The 22539-nt window shown below is 42.5% G+C and overlaps 1 protein-coding gene across 2 annotated transcripts in view; it reads left to right on the plus strand.

The window, feature by feature from the left end:
- LOC134935989 (uncharacterized) overlaps positions 1-22539 on the plus strand; it is a 350225-nt gene that overhangs the window by 324731 nt on the left and 2955 nt on the right. For both annotated transcript variants that reach the window (XM_063930857.1, XM_063930858.1), the window contains 2 exons: positions 1684-1730; positions 15297-15383. In XM_063930857.1, coding sequence (XP_063786927.1) covers positions 1684-1730; positions 15297-15383 — 134 coding nt within the window. The remainder of the gene's footprint in view (positions 1-1683; positions 1731-15296; positions 15384-22539) is intronic.

The following is a 22539-nucleotide window of genomic DNA, read 5'->3' on the forward strand; positions in this document are numbered from 1 at the left end:
GATGCGGCCGCATACAAGGTAGCATATGACTCAGAAACAGGCCCACCATAACTAGGTTGTTCCCACTTACCTCTGATACCATTATGTAGTTACTAGTAGACTTAGTTTTTATCAGATCGAGATTCATGGTGGATGATGCTGTTTGGCAGAGGTGTGAAGGCCTGGCTTTGGTGTGAAGGTCTGGCTATTATGTGCAATGCACGCTGTTTTTATAAGTGTCAGTTTTGGAGATTTATAGCCTCGGAATTGTTATGAGCCACGGCTGTGGCTCATTCCTGTTTTGCAGTTTTGTTCTGTATTTCATGTTATACTTCTGTTTATGTTCCCCGTGGGTGTCATGGGGTGCTCGGAGCTCACCCTTAAGGAGGGGATACTGTTATGAACCACAGGTAGTGGTTCATTCCTATTTTATGTTTATAAAGTTGTCTTGCATGCCAGGATTTCATGTTGCTCTGTTTTAGAATACTCTTGTCTGCTGCCGCTGGTGAGTCTGTGTAATTGCAGCTTGTTCCCTTGTGTTCAGCCTCACCTGGCTGCTAATTGCATCTGGTCAGTTTGGAATCTTGCAACAAGGCAGCTGCATGGGATTATTAATTAGGCCTCTCTGTTATATGCTGGCTGTTTGCAATTCACAGATGCTGGTGATATTCCTGGGTTTTCAGTCTGCTTGAGTTCTGAGCTTGGTTCCTGCTAGTTCCTGAGCTTCCTGTGTCGATTCCTGTGTCGATTCCTGTGTCAGTCCCTGTGTCGATTCCTATGTCTGATCCCGTGTCCTGCCGTGAGGCGTTCCTGTCCTGAGGTCCAGTACCTTTGCCTGTGCAAGTTTCTGGCTTCTTGGTGTCCACCGGTCTGTCGTTTGGGATTCTGCCTGTCCTCCAGTTCTGAGAGTCTGTGTCAGCAGCATTGGGAGTTCCTGTCCGTTTGCCAGTATTCGTACCGGTACCGTGAGTAGCGGCACGGCCGCGTCCGTTGGCTTAGGCCGCTGTATTCCCTTATTATTTCTGTCACTGGTGTTTTGCAGAGGGTCCTGCTTATGCTGTCACCGCCGGTACACAAAAGTATTGTCGGCGTGTGGTCAGCATTTCCTTTGTTGTTCTTTTCCTTTGGCGGCAAGCCGCACATACTTTGGCTTTAGGTTTGTTAGTAGCCCCTGGCCTTGTTGTTTAGTCAGAGGGCCCCTTGTTATCACCCTGTCTCGGTTCACTCTTTGTCTCTCATTAAGACCTGAGGGGGCATCGAAGTTGGGCAGACGTAATCCGCCCTTCAAACGCGGCTGCCATGGGCTCAAGCAACCATAGTCTCGCAAGAGTGTACTGACAGCACGGGTGAGACAACGGAGATAGGGCGCCAGGGGCTATTCCCTTTCCCAGCATTCCGTCCTGGTGCTCTGGACTCGCTTCATAACATCTCCCTTGTTCTGAGCACCAGGAACCTAACAGGAATAAAGATGGTGGTAACGCCAAGCAATTCATTCCTACGTCTTGTGGTGTAGTGGGGTGTGGGATAGGACTGGGAACACTCAGTGAGACATGATACATTCCATGGGCAAACTTGCAGTAAGGCCAATATTTTACAGAAGTTTGCAAATGTCCCTCATCTCTACTCTAAGAGGTTATCTGCGGAAGTGTAGGAAATGTGTATATACTATATATGATGTTACAGATCTGTATATTTCTTTTACAGATGATGGAACATTTGAGGAAATGCCATATTGTGAAATTAGCCCTAAGGTAAGAATATATTATTTATTCAGGTATAAGTAATGTTGTCACATGACTGTACCTTACTGTGGTACATTACAGCAATCAGTGCACCACCTACCCGGAGATATGTTCCTCTCATACTGTCATGTACACTGTTAGACATAAAACCCTTCCAGCAGCATTCTGCAAAGCCCTGAGGAGGTCTGGGGGACAATGCTCTAGCCTGGGTTTGTGATTCATACGTAGCTGTCAGTTACCATCAGTGTCAGACTGGGGCATGAAGAGCCCACCTGGAACTGCAGTGGCATGGGCCAAAGCTTAAGGGGTGTGGTTAGCCACCAGAAGGGGGTGTGGTCATCTACCACATGGGGACTTGGCCATTATTAGAGCGTACAGTGAACCTGATAAAGACATGGTTGGAGTAGCTATCAGTGCTGCTTACATGTTATGCTGTATGTAATTTATCTGCTGGCTTGTTATGAAGGGGATCAGCATCGTTGTGTGTATTGCAGCCACCCTGTGGCACCTGGGACTCAGCATTCAGCTTCATTCTCCTTCTAAGCCCACCCCCAGACTCCTGTGAAACTAGCCAATAGGAGTCTGGGGGCGGTCTTAGTAGAAGGGAAGCTTAGGCCCCCATTTATCAAGCCTTGAAGAGTGATAAATATCACGGTGATAAAGTACCAGCCATACTTGCCTACCCTCCTGGAATGGCCGGGAGGCTCCCGAAAATCGTGTGGCGCTCCCGGCCCCCCGGAAAGGTCAGCAAGTGTCCCGCATCCGCCGCCAGTTCCCGCAACCCCCACTTGGCCGCCAACATCGGAGCACTAATGGGCGGTCTGAGGGGGACCCGATGGCGCGATTTGTGCTGAATTGCATCATCATGGCTCCGCCCCCCGCTCTCCAGTGCCTGTTTCCTCGGCACTGATTAGCGGGGGGCGGAGCACAATGACGTTTTTATGCTGCCACGCCCCCTCACTGCCGGACACATCCCCCCTGTACGCCGTCCAGGCTGCTTCCTCCCGGAAGAGGGGGCAGCAATATCAGCAAGTATGGTACCAGCCAATCAGCTCCTAACTACCATGTTACAGGCTGTGTTTGAAAAATGACAGGAGCTGATTGGTTAGTACTTTATCACCATGCAATTAATCACTCACCTAGGCTTTATAAATGGGGCACTTAATGCTGAGTTCCTATATGCCAGATAGAGACTATCCATGCTAACCACATTATATCTTACTAGTGGAGACGATTGTACCCAGAGGTCGAGCATAACAAGGATAGGTGGACTTCCAATATTGCAAAGCCTTTATATTCTTCAGGTGTACTGGGACATTAAGTTATTGTGGATGGTGGACTATAACAGCAAACATTCTTAAAAGCGAGTAATTGGCAGATTTCTGTTGAATATTTTGTGGCAGACATTATTATTATTATCCTTTATTTATATGGCGCCACAAGGGTTCCGCTGCGCCCAATTACAGAGTACATATGCACATAATAAAAACAGGAAAACAGTGAAGACAATATAGGACAAGTACAGGGTAACTAAGCATAACTACACCAGTAAACAACATAGAGATAAGTTCCAGGTGGCCAAAAAACTGTTGGATCTGGGCAGTTGAGGATTATTAAAGTAAGAAAAGGATAAGCACACGAGGGAAGAGGGCCCTACTCGCGAGAGCTTACATTCTAAGGATGGGGTAGACAGACAGGGGTGACACAGATGGGGTACATAGAGAGCGTGGAACAGAGGGTTAGGATGAGATTTGGCTGGGTTTGGTAAAGAAATGGGTCTTAAGAGCCCATTTGAAGTTTTGTAGAGAGGTGGAGAGTCTGAGGGGGAGAGGTAAGGAATTCCAGAGAAAGGGAGCAGCACGTGAAAAATCTTGGAGATACAGTAGGAGTGGGAGGAAGTAATCAGAAGACAGGAGAGTCGGCGTCCATTAGCAGAGCGAAGAGGGAGGGAGGGAGGGAGATAAGGTCAGAGATATAAATGGGAGAGGAGTGGGTGAGTGCTTTGTAAGTGAGTGTGAGAAGTTTGAATTGGATTCTGGAAGGGAAGCCAGTGAAGGGCCTTTAGGAGAGGGGAGGTAGATGTAGTGCGTTTGGTGAGGAAGATGAGCTGGGCAGCAGCATTGAGGATAGATTGGAGTGGAGAGGTAATTTTCAGGGAGGCCAGTTAGGAGGAGATTACAGTAGTCCAGTCTGGAAATCAGTGAGTGAATAATGATCTTAGTGGCATCCTGGGTGAGAAAAGGTCTGATTCTGGAAATGTTTTTGAGATGAAAATGACAGGTTTGTGAGAGGTGCTGAATGTGTGGTTTGAAGGAGAGGGAGGAGTCAAGGATTACGCCCAGACAGCGTACTTGGGGGCTAGGGGAGATAGTCGTGCTATCAATGGATAATGAGATTGTGGGAGGTGAGGCTGTGCGGGAGGGTGGGAAGATGATCACCTCAGTCTTAGACATGTTGAGTTTAAGAAAGCGCTGGGACATCCAGGAAGAGATAGCAGAAAGACAGTTTGAGGTACGCGTGAGGAGAGCCATGGAGAGATCAGGGGAGGAGAGGTAGATTTGAGTGTCATTAGCATAGAGGTGGTATTGGAAGTTAAAAGAACTAATGAGTTCACCTAAAGAGGACGTATAGAGAGAGAAAAGGAGAGGACCAAGAACAGAGCCTTGGGGGACACCAACAGTTAGTGGAAGTGGGGGGGAGGTAGCATCATGAGAGGAGACAGAGAAGGAACAATCAGAGAGGTAGTAGGACAGCCAGGAGAGGGCAGTATCACGCAGACCAAGAGAGTGAAGGATTTGCAGAAGGAGAGGGTGGTCCACAGTGTCAAAAGCAGCAGAAAGGTCAAGAAGAATAAGCAGAGAGTAGTGGCCCTTAGATTTGGCTGCATGGAGGTCATTGCAGACTTTTGTGAGGGCAGTTTCAGTGGAGTGGAGAGAACGGAAACCAGACTGGAATGGGTCAAGCAGTGAGTGAGAGGAAAGAAAGGCAGTGTGGCGATTATAGACAATACGCTCAAGAAGTTTGGAGGCAAAGGGGAGGAGAGAGATGGGTCAATAGTTGGAGAGAGTGTTAGGATCAAGGGTAGGTTTTTTAAGAATAGGGAAGACCAGAGCATGCTTGAAGGCAGAGGGGACAGTGCCTGATGAAAGGGAGAGATTGAGAAGGTGGGCAAGATGGGAACAAGCAGAAGGAGAGAGGTAGCGGAGGAGGCGGGAGGGGATAGGGTCGAGCGGGGAGGTTGTGGGGGTGAGGAACGGATGAGGGCCATGACTTCCTCGCCAGATACATGGGAGAAAGATGTCAGAGTTGTTAAGAGGGAAGGGGAGGGGTGGCAAGGGATGGGTGGTGGCTGGTTGCTGGTCTGGTGGGATGTGATATCCTGACGTATGGAGTCAATCTTGGATGTGAAATAAGTGGCAAAGTCAAGAGCAGACAATGAGGAAGGGAGAGGAGGTGGTGGTAGGCAGAGGAAGGAGTTAGCAGTGGCAAAGAGGCGCCGGGGGTTGGAAGACTGGGTAGAGATGAGGATTTTGAAGTATGATTGTTTAGCGAGGGAAAGGGCAGCACTGAAGGATGAGAGCATGAATTTGAAATGGAGGAAGTCTGCAATAGAGCGTGATTTCCTCCACTGTCGCTCGGCAGTACGTGAGCATTTTTGTAGATATCTGGTGCATTTGGTGTGCCAGGGTTGAGAAGTTGATCTGCGAGGGTGAATAGTGTTTGGCGGAGCAACAGAGTCAAGGGCAGAAGTAAGAGATGCATTGTACAGGGATGTGGCTTGTTCAGGGCATGTGAGAGAGAGAAGAGGAGAGAGAAGTGAGTCAAACAGGGAGGCTAGGGATGAGGTGTCAATAGCCTCAATGTTACGCTTAGTGATGGTAGCCTTAGGAGGTAGAGATGGGGAAGCAGAGATAGATAAGTTGAAAGAGAGCAAGTGGTGGTCAGAGAGGGGAAAAGGGGAATTGGAGAAATCAGAAATATCACAGCGGTGAGTGAAAACCAGATCTAGTGAGCTTCCGTTCACATGGGAGGGTGAGGTGGTCCACTGGGAGAGACCAAGTGAAAAGGTGAGGTTAAGGAGTTTAGAGGCAGGTGATTTTGTGGGGTTATTATTATTATTATTATTATTATTATTATTATTATTATTGATTATTATTATCCTTTATTTATATGGCACCACAAGGGTTCCGCAGCGCCCAATTACAGAGTACATGAATAATCAAACAGGAAAACAGCAACTTACAGTTGATGACAGTATAGGACAAGTACAGGGTAAATAAACATAGTTACATCAGCAGATGACACTGGAATAAGTATCAGGTGGCAGAAGACTGCTGGAGTTGATGCAGTTGAATATTATTAAAGTAAGAAAGGATAAGCACATGAGGGAAGAGGGCCCTGCTCGTGAGAGCTTACATTCTAATTGAATTATTGATAGGGATGTTGAAATCACCTAGAATAATGGAGGGAATGTCAGAAGAGAGGAAGTGAGGTAGCCAGGAAGCAAAGTTGTCTAGGAATTTGGAGGAAATGCCAGGTGGACGGTAAATGACAGCAACTCGAAGATTAGTAGGTTGGTAGAGGCGTATTGCATGTACCTCAAATGTAGAGAATGTAAGAGATGGTTCTGGAGGTATAAGTTGGTATGTGTAGCTTGAGGGTAAAAGGATCCCAACAATACCCCCATGGCGACCTCCTGGTCCAGGTGTGTGTGAGAATGTGAGGCCCCCAGCAGAGAGAGCAGGAGAAGTGGTGTCATAGGGAGTAATCCAGGTTTCTGTAATGGCCAGGAGGTGCAGGGAGTTGGAAATGAAAAGGTCGTGAGTGGGGGCCAGTTTGTTGCAAACAGATCTGGCATTCCAGAGTGCACAGGATAAGGGGTAGGAGTTTGTGGGAGAGATGTGAATGAGATTATCAGGATTGCTGTAGCGTTGAGGTAGGAGTAATTTGGAAGGAAGGGATAAAGAGGGTGTAATGATGGTGCTGGGGCCTTGGCTAGGAAGGGAGACTGCAGGAGTGAGGCAGGGAGGGAGTGACGTTTGATACTGGTGGAGGAGAGGTGAGGAGACAGGCAGAGGAGGGAGAGAGCAGGGTTGAGTGGTGGGGTATAAATTGTGTGAAGGGGCAGAAGTGAATTGCAGTGGGGAAACAGAAGAGGGGAAGGGAGGCAGACAGAGGAGAGAGCATGAGATGTAGGAGATTGGGAGAGAGGGATAGAGGTGGTACCAGGGGACAGAATAAAGGATTAGGAAGACAAAGATAAATGGGGGTTGCCAGCCTGGCCATAGTGTGGATGGGGCAAAAAGTGGAAGTAAAATGAGAGTAGGAGGTGGAGTGGTGGCTGAATGAGAGAGCAGTGAAGTTTGCAGAAAGAAATACGATTTGCAAGTGTTTAAAATGTTGTTAATATCTACAGGTTAACAGTAAGTAAAATATTTGCTGATGTTAGATGGAAAATTACACAGTGTTGGCAAACCACAAGTCAGTGTTACTTCATCAAATATGCTTCTCAATAAAACATTTGTTGTCCAGGTATTTGCAGGGTCAGAGTAAAAGTTGTATTGCAGGTGTTTTTGCAGAAAGTGAATGTATAGTTTCCTGAGTAAGTGAGGATTGGAGAATATTAGGTGTGTACAAACATTTGTAGCTGCAGTCCAAGTATTGGTGGATTGTGATGGTTTATTTGCTTTTGATTAGCGTTTCAATGCAGTTTCCATCCAGTTAAAGTCCAGTATAAGTCACAGACGAAACCCTTAGAAATTTTCTCCCTTTGAAATCTTTCAACCCACAATGATTCAGCTACGCTGATTCAGCTAGACTACACACTGATATAAAGACCAACAAACATGTGTATGTAAGCACATTGATTGATTGGGCCCTCCCCTAGCCCATCCCCCATTTGGAGCAATAAAACTTACACAAACAAATGGTGTGTAGGGATGAGACCATCACACATTCCCCAAATAACTGAAAATAAAACTTGATTAAATCTGCTAATAATAATTAATACACTAGACATACCTATAGCTAAGCATTCATAATATTCATATATGATAATTAGCAGACGCAGTACAGCTTGCTGGAGATTGTTGTCCCACTAGACATACCTGGTAAGAGAACAATGAGATATGAGGTTACTTCATAGTCCTTGCATATTGATCACAAAGAAGTCAAGTATAAGTCACAGACAAAACCCTTAGAAATGTCCTCCCTTTGAAATCTTTCAACCCACAATGATTCAGCTACGCTGATTCAGCTAGACTACACACTAATATAAAGACCAACAAACGTGTATGTAAGCACATTGATTGATTGGGCCCTCCCCTAGCCCATCACCCATTTGGAGCAATAAAACTTACACAAACAAATGGTGTGTAGGGATGAGACCATCACACATTCCCCAAATAACTGAAAATAAAACTTGATTAAATCTGCTAATAATAATTAATACACTAGACATACCTATAGCTAAGCATTCATGATATTCATATAAGATAATTAGCATACGCAGTACAGCTTGCTGGAGATTGTTGTCCCACTAGACATACCTATAGCTAAGCATTCATGATATTCATATATGATAATTAGCAGACGCAGTGCAGCTTGCTGGAGATTGTTGTCCCACTAGACATAACTATAGCTAAGCATACATGATATTCATATATGATAATTAGCAGACGCAGTACAGCTTGCTGGAGATTGTTGTCCCACTAGACATACCTGGTAAGAGAACAATGAGATATGAGGTTACTTCATAGTCCTTGCATATTGATCACAAAGAAGTCCAGTATAAGTCACAGACGAAACCCTTAGAAATTTTCTCCCTTTGAAATCTTTCAACCCACAATGATTCAGCTACGCTGATTCAGCTAGACTACACACTAATAGACATATATATATATATATATATATATATATATATATATATATATATTACAGTGTATGTCATTTCTATTCATTAAAACTGTTACTTTTTTTACTATTTGGGCTCACAAGTATATAATTTCTATATATGCATATATTGTGTTCTATTGATAATTGTCCAGATTATCTGCTGGGAGCAGTATTTTTAATTGTTTTATTTAATCGATTGATCAGCAGTCTCTAATCCAATTGATAATCTAAAAGAGAATTATTTATTCTAATTGCGCCCAATAAGGATATTTTATTGTTCAGTCAGATACACCTATTGGACCAGGTACAAATAATTAATCTCAGCTAGCAGCATAACAGGGAGACCTGCATTGGTCACTTGGTAAAGTCTTGTGGAGCGGCAAAGCGCGTTAGTCACCCTGCAGACATAACAATATATGGCTTCCAATTCTGACCATGTACACTTCCAATTGCCCTGATCAGTCTAACAGAAGGGGTCAGGTAACAGGTACTCTGACTTGTGGACTCTATACCTGACCTCTATTTGCCTCACTCAGTTGAGCCACTTGGGATCAGATACTGCAGCTGGAATACTTACAGCAACTGAAGGTCCATGTTCCTTCTTTTAATCTCACCTCTGTGCAGGCTTCCAGAACTCTTGCTACAGATGTTGTCACATCTTGGATGCCATAGCAGAAATTCTTGCTAGCATTATTACCATTGTGATGGGTACTTAATATCATTACTATGGGAGGCCTAAGCTTTGTGAATATGGGTATAAACAAACATTTTTAACGGGCAGCTTTGTAGATCTTAAGTTGTAGATCAATATGTATCCAGCTCAGCATTAGTTCCAATGTATCCCTGTAATCATAGGAGTTGTTGGCCACAGTTCTTGTATTACAAATACACAGAGCTATGTATAAATATGAAAAGATATACAGTACTTATTATAAAGCATGACTCTACAAATAAAATGTGTGCAAATTGCAAGTTTAGGTCACCATTTGATTGTGGGTTATTTGAAAGGAAATCGAGTTATTCTTTATCTCATTTCAATAATTGTGTCTGCTACAGTATGTTACCTGTCTATATATAGTTGCTAAATTATATTTCTTCTACGCTACTCCATGGCAGCCATTACTCTGGGATTTTATCCCTACCCCTAGGTTTTAGACAGGAAGTTTTTTCTATTTTAGGCTCCGCCCCTCTGGGAATATAGGTACGACCGCCCCTGGCTTCCCCAGTCTTTTTTCCTGTCTCCTTAGGTAGTGACAGAGTAGTTGTTTGTTGTTTTTGCAAATAATGAGGCTTACCAGGATTTTCCCGGCCTAATGCGCCTCTGTGAGCTGCGGCTGGAAGGGGTTTGGCACCCGGGACCCATGGAGGAGCATTGTATTACTGCCTGTGGCAGTACAAATGCTGAATGGCATCAGTATAATTTACTAAATGTGAGTAGAAATGCTGCCAGCCACTGGTAAGAGGACAACTATAATTACTGCCTGTGGCAGTAGTAGTGCCGCTCACCACTGTGAAGTTACCCGTAATGAATGTTACCTGTGGAAGTGCATGGCGCCCGGGAGGAGTATTATGGCTCCCTGTGAAGTGTAAGTGGCTCCGGCCCCCACCGCTGCTGATTTGCCGGCCGCCGAGACGCTGGAGCCTGGAGGGCAGAAGCAGCGCTAGACACGGCAGGCGGAAGTGCGCGGCCGAATCCCAGAAGTTGCTGCGGATCGGTCTGCGCATGCGCCGCCCGGCAGCTGGGGGTCAGAGGGTGATAAAGATGGCGCGATCCACCGCTGAGAGTGAGAAAGTGTTCCCAAGTATAAGGGAATGAACAGTACTTGAATAAGGGCTGCTGAAGGATTTTTACAGCATGGATAAAGAGATGTCTCCCTCTACACCTACATGTGCCCAGGAATGGTAAGCAGTCTCATTTAGGGCACTGATTATGTTATGTAGTTAGGGTGTTTAGGATACTGTTTTGCTTTGGTCGCAGTGTGTCTGAAATTCCTAGGAAGAGAACATATAAAAAGAAGCATCATTTGGCTTGTTCTGGATGTAAAAAGAGCTTCTCTGGAGATAAACATAGCAAATTGTGTGATGATCGAGGGCCAATCTAGGCAGATCCAGGATCTTATGGAGTGGATGAAAAATTCATTCGTAACAAAGGATGAATTAAAGGATCTTCAGGGGGCTAAGAGGTCCAAGTCACAGACAAGTCTGGACGCTGCAGATGGTTCGGATAGTCTCTCGTTGTATTGGATTACGCGGATAGTTCCTCTCCGGCAGAGCCTGAGGAGGCTCAGGAGCCAGATAGATCATTTAATTTAGACATTGTAGATAGCTTACTCAAGCATATGTATAGAGCTTTAAATATTAAGGATGAAGCACAGTAGGATGATGCTCAGGATCCTTTATTTGAAGATAGGATTAAGAAAAAACGATATTTTCCGGTGCATAAAGTACTGAAGGAGATTATGTCAGTACAATGGCAGAGTGCAGATAAGCGTCTCAATTATATGAAAAGGTTGGATCGCATGTTTCCGGTACAGGATGAAGAATTCATTAAATGGTGTGAATTACCTAAAGTGGATGCTGCAGTAGCAGAAGTTGTTTCCAAAACCACTATCCTGTTTGAAGATGGTGCGGTGCTTAAAGATGCAATGGACAAGAAGGTCGAAAGTTCCTTGAAGAAGGTCCATAAAGCATCAGCGGTGACGCTAAAAGCTGGTGTAGCGATGGCGTCAACAACCAGAACCCTGAGATTGTGGGGGAACAACCTGAACCGTGATTTAGAGGATCAGGTATCCAGACATCACCTGCAGAAGGACCTGGCTGTGATAATGAAGGCGATGGAATACCTGTGTGAGGCCTCTCTGGAGGTAGTCGAATATGTGGCGAAATCATTAGCGGCAGGTGTAGCGGCTAGAAGGTCACTGTGGCTGCGTACCTGGATGGCAGACGTCCACTCAAAAAACAGATTGGTAGCTCTTCCTTATGAAGGCTCTCGCCTCTTCGGAAGTAAGCTGGAATCTATAGTTAATGTCATGTCAGGCGGTAAATCTGCGAAACTGCCATATGATAGAAAATCAAGGTTTAGAGCTTCTTCACCTAAGCAGCAGTTTAAGGAAGCCAGGTCATACAGGCCAGGTAGACATTATGGGAGATACACTCCAACAACTACCAGGCAAGCCTTTCGTCAGTCTGGCAGAAGAGGCAATAGAAAATTCTGACTATATGATGCCCCAGAGTGCTGCGCCAGTAGGAGGCAGATTAATGAAATTTACAGATAAATGGCAAGAGTCAACTCAGGACACCTGGGTATTAAAGATAATCTCCCAGGGTTATCATATAGAATTTATAAAAAAGCAGACGGGATGAAATTTTGTAAAATCAAAGATTCTAACGTCAGAAGAACAGATAATAGCTTTTCAAGATATTATAAAAAACCTCATCAAAACACATGCAGTCGTAAAGGTACCAGTGGCAGAGGAGAGAAGAGGTTTTTATTCCAGGATGTTCTTGATTCAGAAATCATCGGGGGAATTCAGGGCAATTCTGGATTTAAGAAGATAAAACAAATTCCTTATAAAGAAACTGTTTCACATGGAGACACTGAAGACCATATTATTAGGGATAAAGCAGGGAGACTTTATGGCCTCTATAGATCTGAAAGACGCCTACTTTCATGTGCCAATTCACAAAGACAACCAGAGATTCCTAAGGTTTTACGTCCTTGGAAAACATCTTCAATTCACCTGCCTGCCGTTCAGCCTGTCTTCCTCACCAAGAGTTTTCACGAAAGTTCTTCTAGCTCTAGTGGCGCATATGAGAGTGACGGGCATAGCATTGTGGCCGTACCTGGACGACTTGCTGATCTGTGCAAGTACGAAAGCGACTCTAATAGTAACGGTACAGAGGACTCTTCAGATTCTTCAAGCTCATGGCTGGCTAGTGAACTGGAAGAAGAGCAAGTTAGATCCAACGCAGGGCCTACAGTTCCTAGGAGTTTGGATAGATTCAAAGAAGTACATGGTGGCATTGTCGGAAGACCGATGCAAAAAAATTCAAGATCTCTCGTCCCTAGTTCAGGTAGAGGACAGCATTTCACTCCATCTGGGCCTGCGTCTTGTGGGGATGTTGTCTTCTACGATAGAAGTAGTGCCCTGGGTCAGGTGGAAAATGAGAACGTTCCAGTGGGACATAATCAGAGCGGTCAGTATAGGCAGAGACTTAGACCACAAGATAATCCTCACTCAAGGAGCAAAGAAGTCCCTGGATTGGTGGATAGACCAGAGCCTAAGGCAGAGGTCAGTGTCCTTAGTGCAGCCCAAGTACGCTGTCTTGACAGCAGATGCAAGTGCCACAGGTTGGGGAGGTCATCTGTTAAATCACACCTGTCAGGGGTTATGGTCCACCCAAGAAAAACTCATGTCTTCCAACAAGCGAGAAATGAGGGCAGTGTGGAACTCAATACGTTGTTTTGAGACGCTGCTGGTGCAGTCTCATCTGAGAGTATTCTCGGACAATGTGACAGTCGTGGCATATTTAAACTGGCAAGGAGGCACCAGAAGTCGAGATCTATGGGTGGAAGTAGCAAAGATTCTGGATTGGGCAGAACAAAACCTAAAGTCCATAACAGCCCTTCATGTGCCAGGAGAATCCAATTTAGTGGCGGATTACCTGAGCAGACACGATGTATTACCGGGAGAATGGGAGCTAAATCCTCGAGTGTTCCACTTGATAACACAGAGGTTTGGGTACCCTCAGGTGGACCTGATGGCCACATCTCAGAATACGAAAGTGAAACATTTCTTTTCAAGGTACCAATCCCCAAATTCCAGCGGGACAGATGCTCTCTCCCAGAGATGGAACTTCAGTCTCAATTATGTGGTCCCTCCACTACCAATGATACCTCGAGTTCTACGGAAAATCAGAGAGGAGAAAACGGTAGTTATAATAGTTCTACCTCATTGGCCAAACAGAGTATGGTTTCCCACAGTACTCAGAATGGCGATACAGGGTCCATGGACCTTACCAATAGAACCAGAGTTGCTGCGACAAGGACCAATCTGCCATCCGAACCCATAGAGTCTTCATTTGACGGCGTGGAAGTTTAACGGTCAATCCTGAAAAGTAAAGGTCTTTCAGAGCAGGTCGTTACCTTACTTATGAAAGCGAGGAAGAATATCTCTTCAAAGTCCTATTATAGAGTATGGAGGAAGTTTGGTGATTGGTTAGGGAGTGATGTCGAAATCTCTAAGGTTGAAGTCCCGCAGGTACTGCAGTTTCTAAGCAAAGATTTTCAAATGGGTCTTGCAGTATCAACCATCAAGGTGCAAATATCAGCCTTAAGTATATTGCTGGATAGAAAGCTGTCGGAGGATAACCTGGTGCAGAGATTCTGTCAAGCCATCAAGAGGGAACGGCCTAGAGTCAGGTCAGTTATACCAACCTGGGATCTGAACCTTGTTCTGAACACGCTGATGGATTCGCCTTTCGAACCTCTGCGGGAAATCTCTTTAAAAATGCTAACCTGGAAGGTAGTTTTCCTCACAGCAATAACTTCAGCGAGAAGGGTTGGAGAACTACAGGCTCTCTGGGCTGAGGAGCCCTACTTGAAGATTCTTCCAGATAGGATAATATTAAAGAATAATCCAGAATTTCTGCCAAAGGTAATTTCAAACTTCCATATGAGCCAAGAGATCATTCTACCATCTTTCTTTCCATATCCAACGGATGATTACGAAGAGAGGTTGCATATGCTGGATGTCTTGCGGGCAGTCTCCATATACTTAGAGAGTGAAAGACTTCCGGAAAGTTAAAAATCTGTTTGTTTTACACTCTGGAGTCAAAAAAGGTGAATCACCTTCTAAAACCACGATTGCTAGATGGATTACGGAACTGATTGCATTCACCTATCAAGAAAATGGCCGACCAGTTCCAGACCACATTAAGGCACACTCTACGAGGGCTGTGGCTACATCCTGGGCAAGAAGAGCGCAGGTGTTGATTAAAGAGATATGTACGGCAGCGACATGGTCGTCCATCCATACATTCACCAGACACTATGGCTTAGATGTCTCTGGTGGTCACTTTGGAGAAGCAGTACTGAAGGAAGCATCTGCATAAAAATTTACTTTAAGCATCATTTGGGCTGTGTGGTTTATTTCCCTCCCTACTAGGATGCTTTGGTATATCCCAGAGTAATGGCTGCCATGGAGTAGCGTAGAAGAAAGTAGCAAATTATACTTACCGATAATTTCATTTCTTCGAGATACTCCATGGCAGCCTAGTTTCCCACAGCGATATATCTTTGTTTTTTCCTAGGCTCCGTCAAGGAGACACTCAAAAGACTGGGGAAGCCAGGGGCGGTCGGACCTATATTCCCAGAGGGGCGGAGCCTAAAATAGAAAAACTTCCTGTCTAAAACCTAGGGGTAGGGATAAAATCCCAGAGTAATGGCTGCCATGGAGTATCTCGAAGAAATGAAATTATTGGTAAGTATAATTTGCTACTATATTCAATACTACAAAGTTCTTCTAAAATATTCTCAGACCATGTAATTAATGCTGATATAAAATATCAAACGGTAAATCGCTTTCTGTAATAAGGATGTAAAGTCATATATATATTCAATGGTATAATTCATATATATTTAATGGTATGATCTCTAATTCAGATATTACACAATTTCAGATTCCAGAACAAGAGCTGGCAGATGGCAATGCTGATGTGATGGGACATGAAGAGAATGAGGCAGGAGAGGCTAAGGTTGGAGAAGTGGTAAGTACACATAAATAACATAATAGTGCAGTCTCACAATCAACAATTGGTTCACACTATGGTCTCCTGAGACTCATGTTAGACACCTGACCTAATCTAGAGATGAGCGTAGACACCTGTGTTTTATTTTTGACTTTGGTTCAAATCATTGCCGTGTTCTGGTTTTGATTTTACCAAAACTACTCTCGATTATTTTTTGTTTTGGATTCTTTAAAAAATGTATAAAAACAGCTAAAATCATGTAATTTGTACCGGTTTTTGTTCCTATGGTATTATTACCATCAATAACATTAATTTAAAAGCCACCAATATTGGCCACATGCTATTCCAAATAGCAAATCACAGGCCTGAGGCCAGTGCAGGTGAATGGAGTATATAGTGGAAGGTAAAGCTTTGATTACTATAAGGAAATGTAAATTGGAAACATGGAAGAAATTAGTGAAAACAAAGTTTCCAAATGCAAACTGAATCCACACAGCAAATTACAAGCATCGGGCCTATACAGCACATTTAAGCCAGAGTAACAGCCTAGTAGAAAATATAATAACAAACTTCTCTAACCGGTAAATCACAGGCCTCAGGCCAGTAAAGGTAAATGAAGATGGAGTAACAGCCATTCCCTTTATGGTTAGAGGTGATGTTATCTTTAAGATTGTCAAATATTGTTTAGATTTGGAGTGTCCTTTTTACATCTACTTACCCCTTGACCTTTTTTAAAAAGGAGACAGGAAGGTGTCCTAGTGCACACACAGTCCCATAACATACAGTATCATGGGCGTGTTATGTGACTATTGCGGGTGTGCTCGTGATGTACACAGATGCTCCACTGTTCTCTTAGGAAGTCATACTCAGACAGAGAAACTGCACATTCCATAGGACTGCTGCAGGGTTTGATGGTGCGGCCGACTGTGAGTCTAAAAATATACCAAGTGGTATTACTGTGTGTATAGATTCTGACAGTGGGCGCCTCAGTCCTTGCACATTCGCACACATGGATGTTCACTAGAGAAAGGCTTTGTAGCAGCATTTCCCTAAAGCGACCGCCAACAGACACAGCTGCAAGGGCTTCTGTGTCCACCTCTCAATCAGCCCCAATGTATCCAACACCACTGATTGTTGTGTCTGATCATAGTGAGACGGAAGCCGTTATTGTCACCACTCTGATCTGCAGCCATGGACCGCTGCAATGGGGGCTTCTGCGTCCACAGTACTGACTAATGCTGACACAATGCCTAAGTAGGTGGCCTCATAACCTGTGTTGCCAATATATTGTATTATTATTATTATTATTATTATTAATATTATTATATCATTTTTTATTTATTAAATCAAGCTACTGAATTAGAATATTGCAGACAATAGGCAAATAAATTGATTACTTCCCAAACTAACCAATGACTTGGGTGTAGTTTTGTGTTATCAGTGTGGCCTGTTTGTTCACTATTTATAATTATCTTGAAATTTTAAGAAGGTATCACTACTGATAATTGTTATATACTGTAGCAACCAATCAGGAAGAGTTGCTGCAACATCCCGTTGTTCTGTCCAATTATCTTGCTTATCTCTTGCTTGCATATATAAATTGTTATTACAATGCTCCAACTTTAGATAAAGCTCCCCTAATATTGGGTCAATTATATTCACTGCAAAATGTATTAATTCCATGCCACCTTCTTTTTAATGCTATTCTTGTCATAAAGATAGCTTGGTCTGTGTTTTAAGCTAGCCTTAGAACGATGATACAGTGGAATGTAATTACTACTACTAGTAGTAGTGGTAGTAGTAATAGTAGAAGTAGTGTAGTGGTAATAGTAGCAGTATTGGTAATAGTAGCAGTAGTGGTAATAGTAGCAGTAGTGTAGTGGTAATAGTAGCAGTAGTGTAGTGGTAATAGTAGAACTAGTGTAGTTGTAATAGTAGCAGTAGTGTAGTGGCAATAGTAGCAGTAGTGTAGTGATAATAGTAGAAGTAGTGTAGTGGTAATAGTAGCAGTACTGTAGTGGTAATAGTAGCAGTAGTGTAGTGGTAATAGTAGCAGTAGTGTAGTGCTAATAGTAGCAGTAGTGTAGTGGTAATAGTAGCAGTAGTGTAGTGGTAATAGTAGCAGTAGTGTAGTGGTAATAGTAGCAGTAGTGTAGTGGTAATAGTAGAAGTAGTGTAGTGGTAATAGTAGCAGTAGTGTAGTGGTAATAGTAAAAGTAGTGTAGTGATAATAGTAGCAGTAGTGTAGTGGTAATAGTAGAAGTAGTGTAGTGATAATAGTAGCAGTAGTGTAGTGGTAATAGTAGAAGTAGTGTAGTGATAATAGTAGCAGTAGTGTAGTGGTAATAGTAGAAGTAGTGTAGTGATAATAGTAGCAGTAGTGTAGTGGTAATAGTAGCAGTAGTGTAGTGGTAATAGTAGCAGTAGTGTAGTGGTAATAGTAGCAGTAGTGTAGTGGTAATAGTAGCAGTAGTGTAGTGGTAATAGTAGCAGTAGTGTAGTGGTAATAGTAGAAGTAGTGTAGTTGTAATAGTAGCAGTAGTGTAGTGGTAATAGTAGAAGTAGTGTAGTGGTAATAGTAGCAGTAGTGTAGTGATGATAATAGAAGTAGTATAGTGGTAATAGTAGCAGTAGTGTAGTGGTAATAGTAGAAGTAGCGTAGTGGTAATAGTAGAAGTAGTGTAATAGTAGAAGTAGTGTAGTGGTAATAGTAGAAGTAGTGTAGTGGTAATAGTAGCAGTAGTGTAGTGGTAATAGTAGAAGTAGTGTAGTGGCAATAGTAGCAGTAGTGTAGTGATAATAGTAGAAGTAGTATAGTGGTAATAGTAGCAGTAGTGTAGTGGTAATAGTAGAAGTAGCGTAGTGGTAATAGTAGCAATAGTGTAGTGGTAATAGTAGAAGTAGCGTAGTGGTAATAGTAGAAGTAGTGTAATAATAGAAGTAGCGTAGTGGTAATAGTAGCAGTAGTGTAGTGGTAATAGTAGAAGTAGCGTAGAGGTAATAGTAGAAGTAGTGTAGTGGTAATAGTAGAAGTAGTGTAGTGGTAATAGTAGCAGTAGTGTAGTGGTAATAGTAGCAGTAGTGTAGTGGTAATAGTAGTAGTGTAGTGGTAAAAGTAGCAGTAGTGTAGTGGTAATAGTACCAGTAGTGTAGTGGTAATAGTACCAGTAGTGTAGTGGCAATAGTAGCAGTAGTGTAGTGATAATAGTAGAAGTAGTGTAGTGGTAATAGTAGCAGTAGTGTAGTGGTAATAGTAGAAGTAGCGTAGTGGTAATAGTAGCAATAGTGTAGTGGTAATAGTAGAAGTAGCGTAGTGGTAATAGTAGAAGTAGTGTAATAGTAGAAGTAGCGTAGTGGTAATAGTAGCAGTAGTGTAGTGGTAATAGTAGCAATAGTGTAGTGGTAATAGTAGAAGTAGCGTAGTGGTAATAGTAGAAGTAGTGTAATAGTAGAAGTAGCGTAGTGGTAATAGTAGCAATAGTGTAGTGGTAATAGTAGAAGTAGCGTAGTGGTAATAGTAGAAGTAGTGTAATAGTAGAAGTAGTGTAGTGGTAATAGTAGCAGTAGCGTAGTGGTGATAGTAGCAGTAGTGTAGTGGTAATAGTAGAAGTAGCGTAGTGGTAATAGTAGAAGTAGTGTAATAGTAGAAGTAGTGTAGTGGTAATAGTAGCAGTAGTGTAGTGGTAATAGTAGCAGTAGTGTAGTGGTAATAGTAGTAGTGTAGTGGTAAAAGTAGCAGTAGTGTAGGGGTAATAGTAGCAGTAGTGTAGTGGTAATAGTAGCAGTAGTGTAGTGGTAATAGTAGAAGTAGTGTAGTCGTACTAGTAGCAGTAGTGTAGTGGTAATAGTAGAAGTAGTGTAGTGGTAAAAGTAGCAGTAGTGTAGTGGTAATAGTAGAAGTAGTGTAGTGGTAATAGTAGATGTAGTGTAGTGGTAATAGTAGAAGTAGTGTAGTGGTAATAGTAGCAGTAGAAGTAGTAAAGTACATTAGTAGTAACACTGGGGTCAATTCAATTTGCCGACAGTTGAATAGCGCCAGGAATTATCTCCCGGCACTGTTCAATTCTGCTCAATTTAAGTCGTCAAATGCCCATTCTCCCGGGCTTAACAGGTTGATTTGTCGGAAGAACAGCAGTCTCTAATAGTAGTAGTAGTGTAATAGTAGTGGTAATGGTGGCAATGGCAGTAGTAGTAGCAGTAGATTAGCAGTAATAGTAGTAGTAGCAGCAGTGTAGTAGTGGTAATGGTAATAGCAGTAGTAGTAGTAGTAGTGTAGCGCTAATACAGCAGTAGTGTAGTAATAGCAGTGGTAGTGGTGGCAGTAGTAGAAGTAGTGTAGTAGTAGTAGTAGTGCTAGTAGTAGTGTAGTGGTAATAGTAATAGTAGTAGTAGTAGTAGTAAAAATAATAGTAGTAGATTAGCAGTAATAGTAGTGGTATAGCAGTAATAATAGCAGTAGTAGTGGTGGTAGTAGTAGTTGTAGTGTAGTGCTAAAAGAGTAGTAGTGTAGTAATAGTGGTGATAGTAGTGGTAGTAGTTGTGTAGTAGTAGATTAGCAGTAATAGTAGTAGTGTAGTAGTGGTAATGGTGGTGGTGGTAGTAGTAGTAGTGTAGCAGTAATAGTAGTGGTGATAGTAGTGTAGTGTAGCTGTAATAGTAGTAGTGTAGTAATAGTAATGTAACAGTAATAGTGTAGTAGTAGTAGTAGTAGTGTAGTAGTAGAGGTGTAGTGGTAATAATAGTGGTGTAGTAGATTAGCAGTAATAATAGTAGTGTGGTGGTGGTGGTGGTGGTAGTAGTAGTGTAGCAGTAATAGTAGTGGTGATAGTAGTGTAGTGTAGCTGTAATAGTAGTAGTGTAGTAATAGTAGTTCTGTAGCTGTAGTACTAATGTAACAGTAATAGTGTAGTAGTAGTAGTAGTAGTAGTAGTAGTAGAGGTGTAGTGATAATAATAGTAGTGTAGTAGATTAGCAGTAGTAATAATAGTAGTAGTGTAGTAGTAGTGGTAATGGTGGCGGTGGTAGTAGTGTAGCACTAATATCAGTAGTGGATTAGCAGCAATAGTAGTTGCAGTGTAGTAGTGGTGGTAATGGTGGTGTTGGTGGTAGTACTAGTAGTAGTAGTAGTGTAGTGCTAATAAAGCAGTAGTGTAGTAATAGCTGTGGTAGTGGTGGCAGTAGTAGAATTAATGTAGTAGTAGTAGTAATAGTAGTGTTAGTAGTAGTGTAGTGGTAATAGTAGTGATATAGTAGTAGTAGCAGTTATAGTAGTAAATTAGCAGTAATAGTAGTAGCAGTGTAGTAGTAGTAGTAGTAGTAGTAGTAGTAGTAGTAGTGATAATGGTGGTGGTGGTGGTAGTAGTAGTTGTAGTGTAGCATTAATAGAGTAGAAGTGTAGTAATAGCAGTGGTAGTTGTAGTAGTAGAAGATAAGCAGTAATAGTAGTAGTAGTAGTGGTAGCAGTAGTGGTAATGTTGGTGGTGGTAGTAGTAATAGTAGTGGTGATAGTAGTGTAGTGTAGCTGTAATAGTAGTAGTAGTGTAGTAATAGTAGTTCTGTAGCTTTAGTAGTAATGTAACAGTAATAGTGTAGTAGTAGTTGTTGTAGTAGTAGTAGTAGTAGTAGTAGTAGTAGAAGAGGTGTAGTGGTAATAATAGTAGTGTAGTAGATTAGCAGTAATAATAGTAGTAGTGTAGTAGTAGTAGTGGTAATGGTGGCGGTGGTAGTAGTAGTGTAGCACTAATATCAGTAGTTGATTAGCAGTAATAGTAGTTGCAGTGTAGTAGTGGTGGTAATGGTGGTGGTGGTGGTAGTAGTAGTAGTAGTAGTAGTAGTAGTAGTAGTGTAGCACTAATAGAGCAGTAGTGTAGTAATAGCAGTGGTAGTGGTGGCAGTAGTAGAATTAGTGTAGTAGTAGTAGTAGTAGTGTAGTGGTAATAGTAATAGTAGTAGTGATATAGTAGTAGTAGCAGTTATAGTAGTAGATTAGCAGTAATAGTAGTAGTAGTGATAATGGTGGTGGTGGTAGTAGTAGTTGTAGTGTAGCATTAACAGAGTATAAGTGTAGTAATAGCAGTGGTAGTAGTAGAAGATAAGCAGTAATAGTAGTAGTAGTAGTAGTAGTAGTAGTAGTAGTAGTAGTAGTAGTAGTAGTAGTAGTGGTGGTGGTGGTAGTAGTAATAGTAGTGGTGATAGTTGTGTTGCTGTAATAGTAGTAGTGTAGTAATAGCAGTTGTGTCGCTGCTGCTGCTGCTGCAGTAGTAGTAGTAGTAGTAGTAGTAAATTAACAGTAATAGTATTTTAGTAGTAGTAGTGTAGTGATAATAATAGTAGTGTAGTAGTAGATTAGCAGTAATAATAGTAGAGGTAGTGTAGTAGTAGTCGTAATGGTGGCGGTGGTGGTGGTAGTAGTAGTAGTGTAGCAGTAGTAGTAGTAGTGTAGCAGTGGTAATGGTGGTGGTAATAGTAGTGTTGTAGTAGCAGTTGTAGTAGTAGTAGTAGTGGTGGTAATAGTGTAGCTTTAGTAGTGGTGGTAGTGGTGGTGGTGGTGTAGTAATAGTAGTAGTAGCAGCAGTAGTGTAGCAGCAATAGTAGTAGTAGTAGTAGTAGTAGTAGTAGTAGTAGTAGTAATAATAGTAGTGTAGTAGTAGTGGTAGTAGTAGTAGTAGAAGAAGTGTAGTGGTAATAGTAGTAGTAGTGAAGGTAGTAGTAGCAGTAGTAGTTTAGCGGTTATAGTAGTAGTAGTAGTAGTAGTAGTAGTAGTGGTGGTGGTAGTAGTAGTAGTAGTAGTAGTAGTAGTAGTAGTAGTAGTAGTAATAATAGTAGTGTAGTAGTAGTAGTGGTAGTAGTAGTAGTAGAAGAAGTGTAGTGGTAATAGTAGTAGTAGTGCAGCAGTAGTGAAGGTAGTAGTAGCAGTAGTAGTTTAGCGGTTATAGTAGTAGTAGTAGTGGTGGTGGTGGTAGTAGTAGTAGTAGTGTAGCAGCAGTATTTGTAGCAGTAGTAGGAGGAGGACTAGTAGCAGCAGGAGTAGTATAGCAGTAATAGTAGCAGCAATAGTGGTGGTAGTAGTAGTGTAGCAGTAATAGTAGTAGTGGTTGTAGTAGTGTAGCAGTAATAGTAGTAGTGGTTGTAGTAGTGTAGCAGTAATAGTAGTAGTAGTAGTGTAGCAGTAATA

This window comes from Pseudophryne corroboree, chromosome 6, assembly GCF_028390025.1.
Source record: "Pseudophryne corroboree isolate aPseCor3 chromosome 6, aPseCor3.hap2, whole genome shotgun sequence".
Classification (NCBI taxonomy): domain Eukaryota; kingdom Metazoa; phylum Chordata; class Amphibia; order Anura; family Myobatrachidae; genus Pseudophryne; species Pseudophryne corroboree.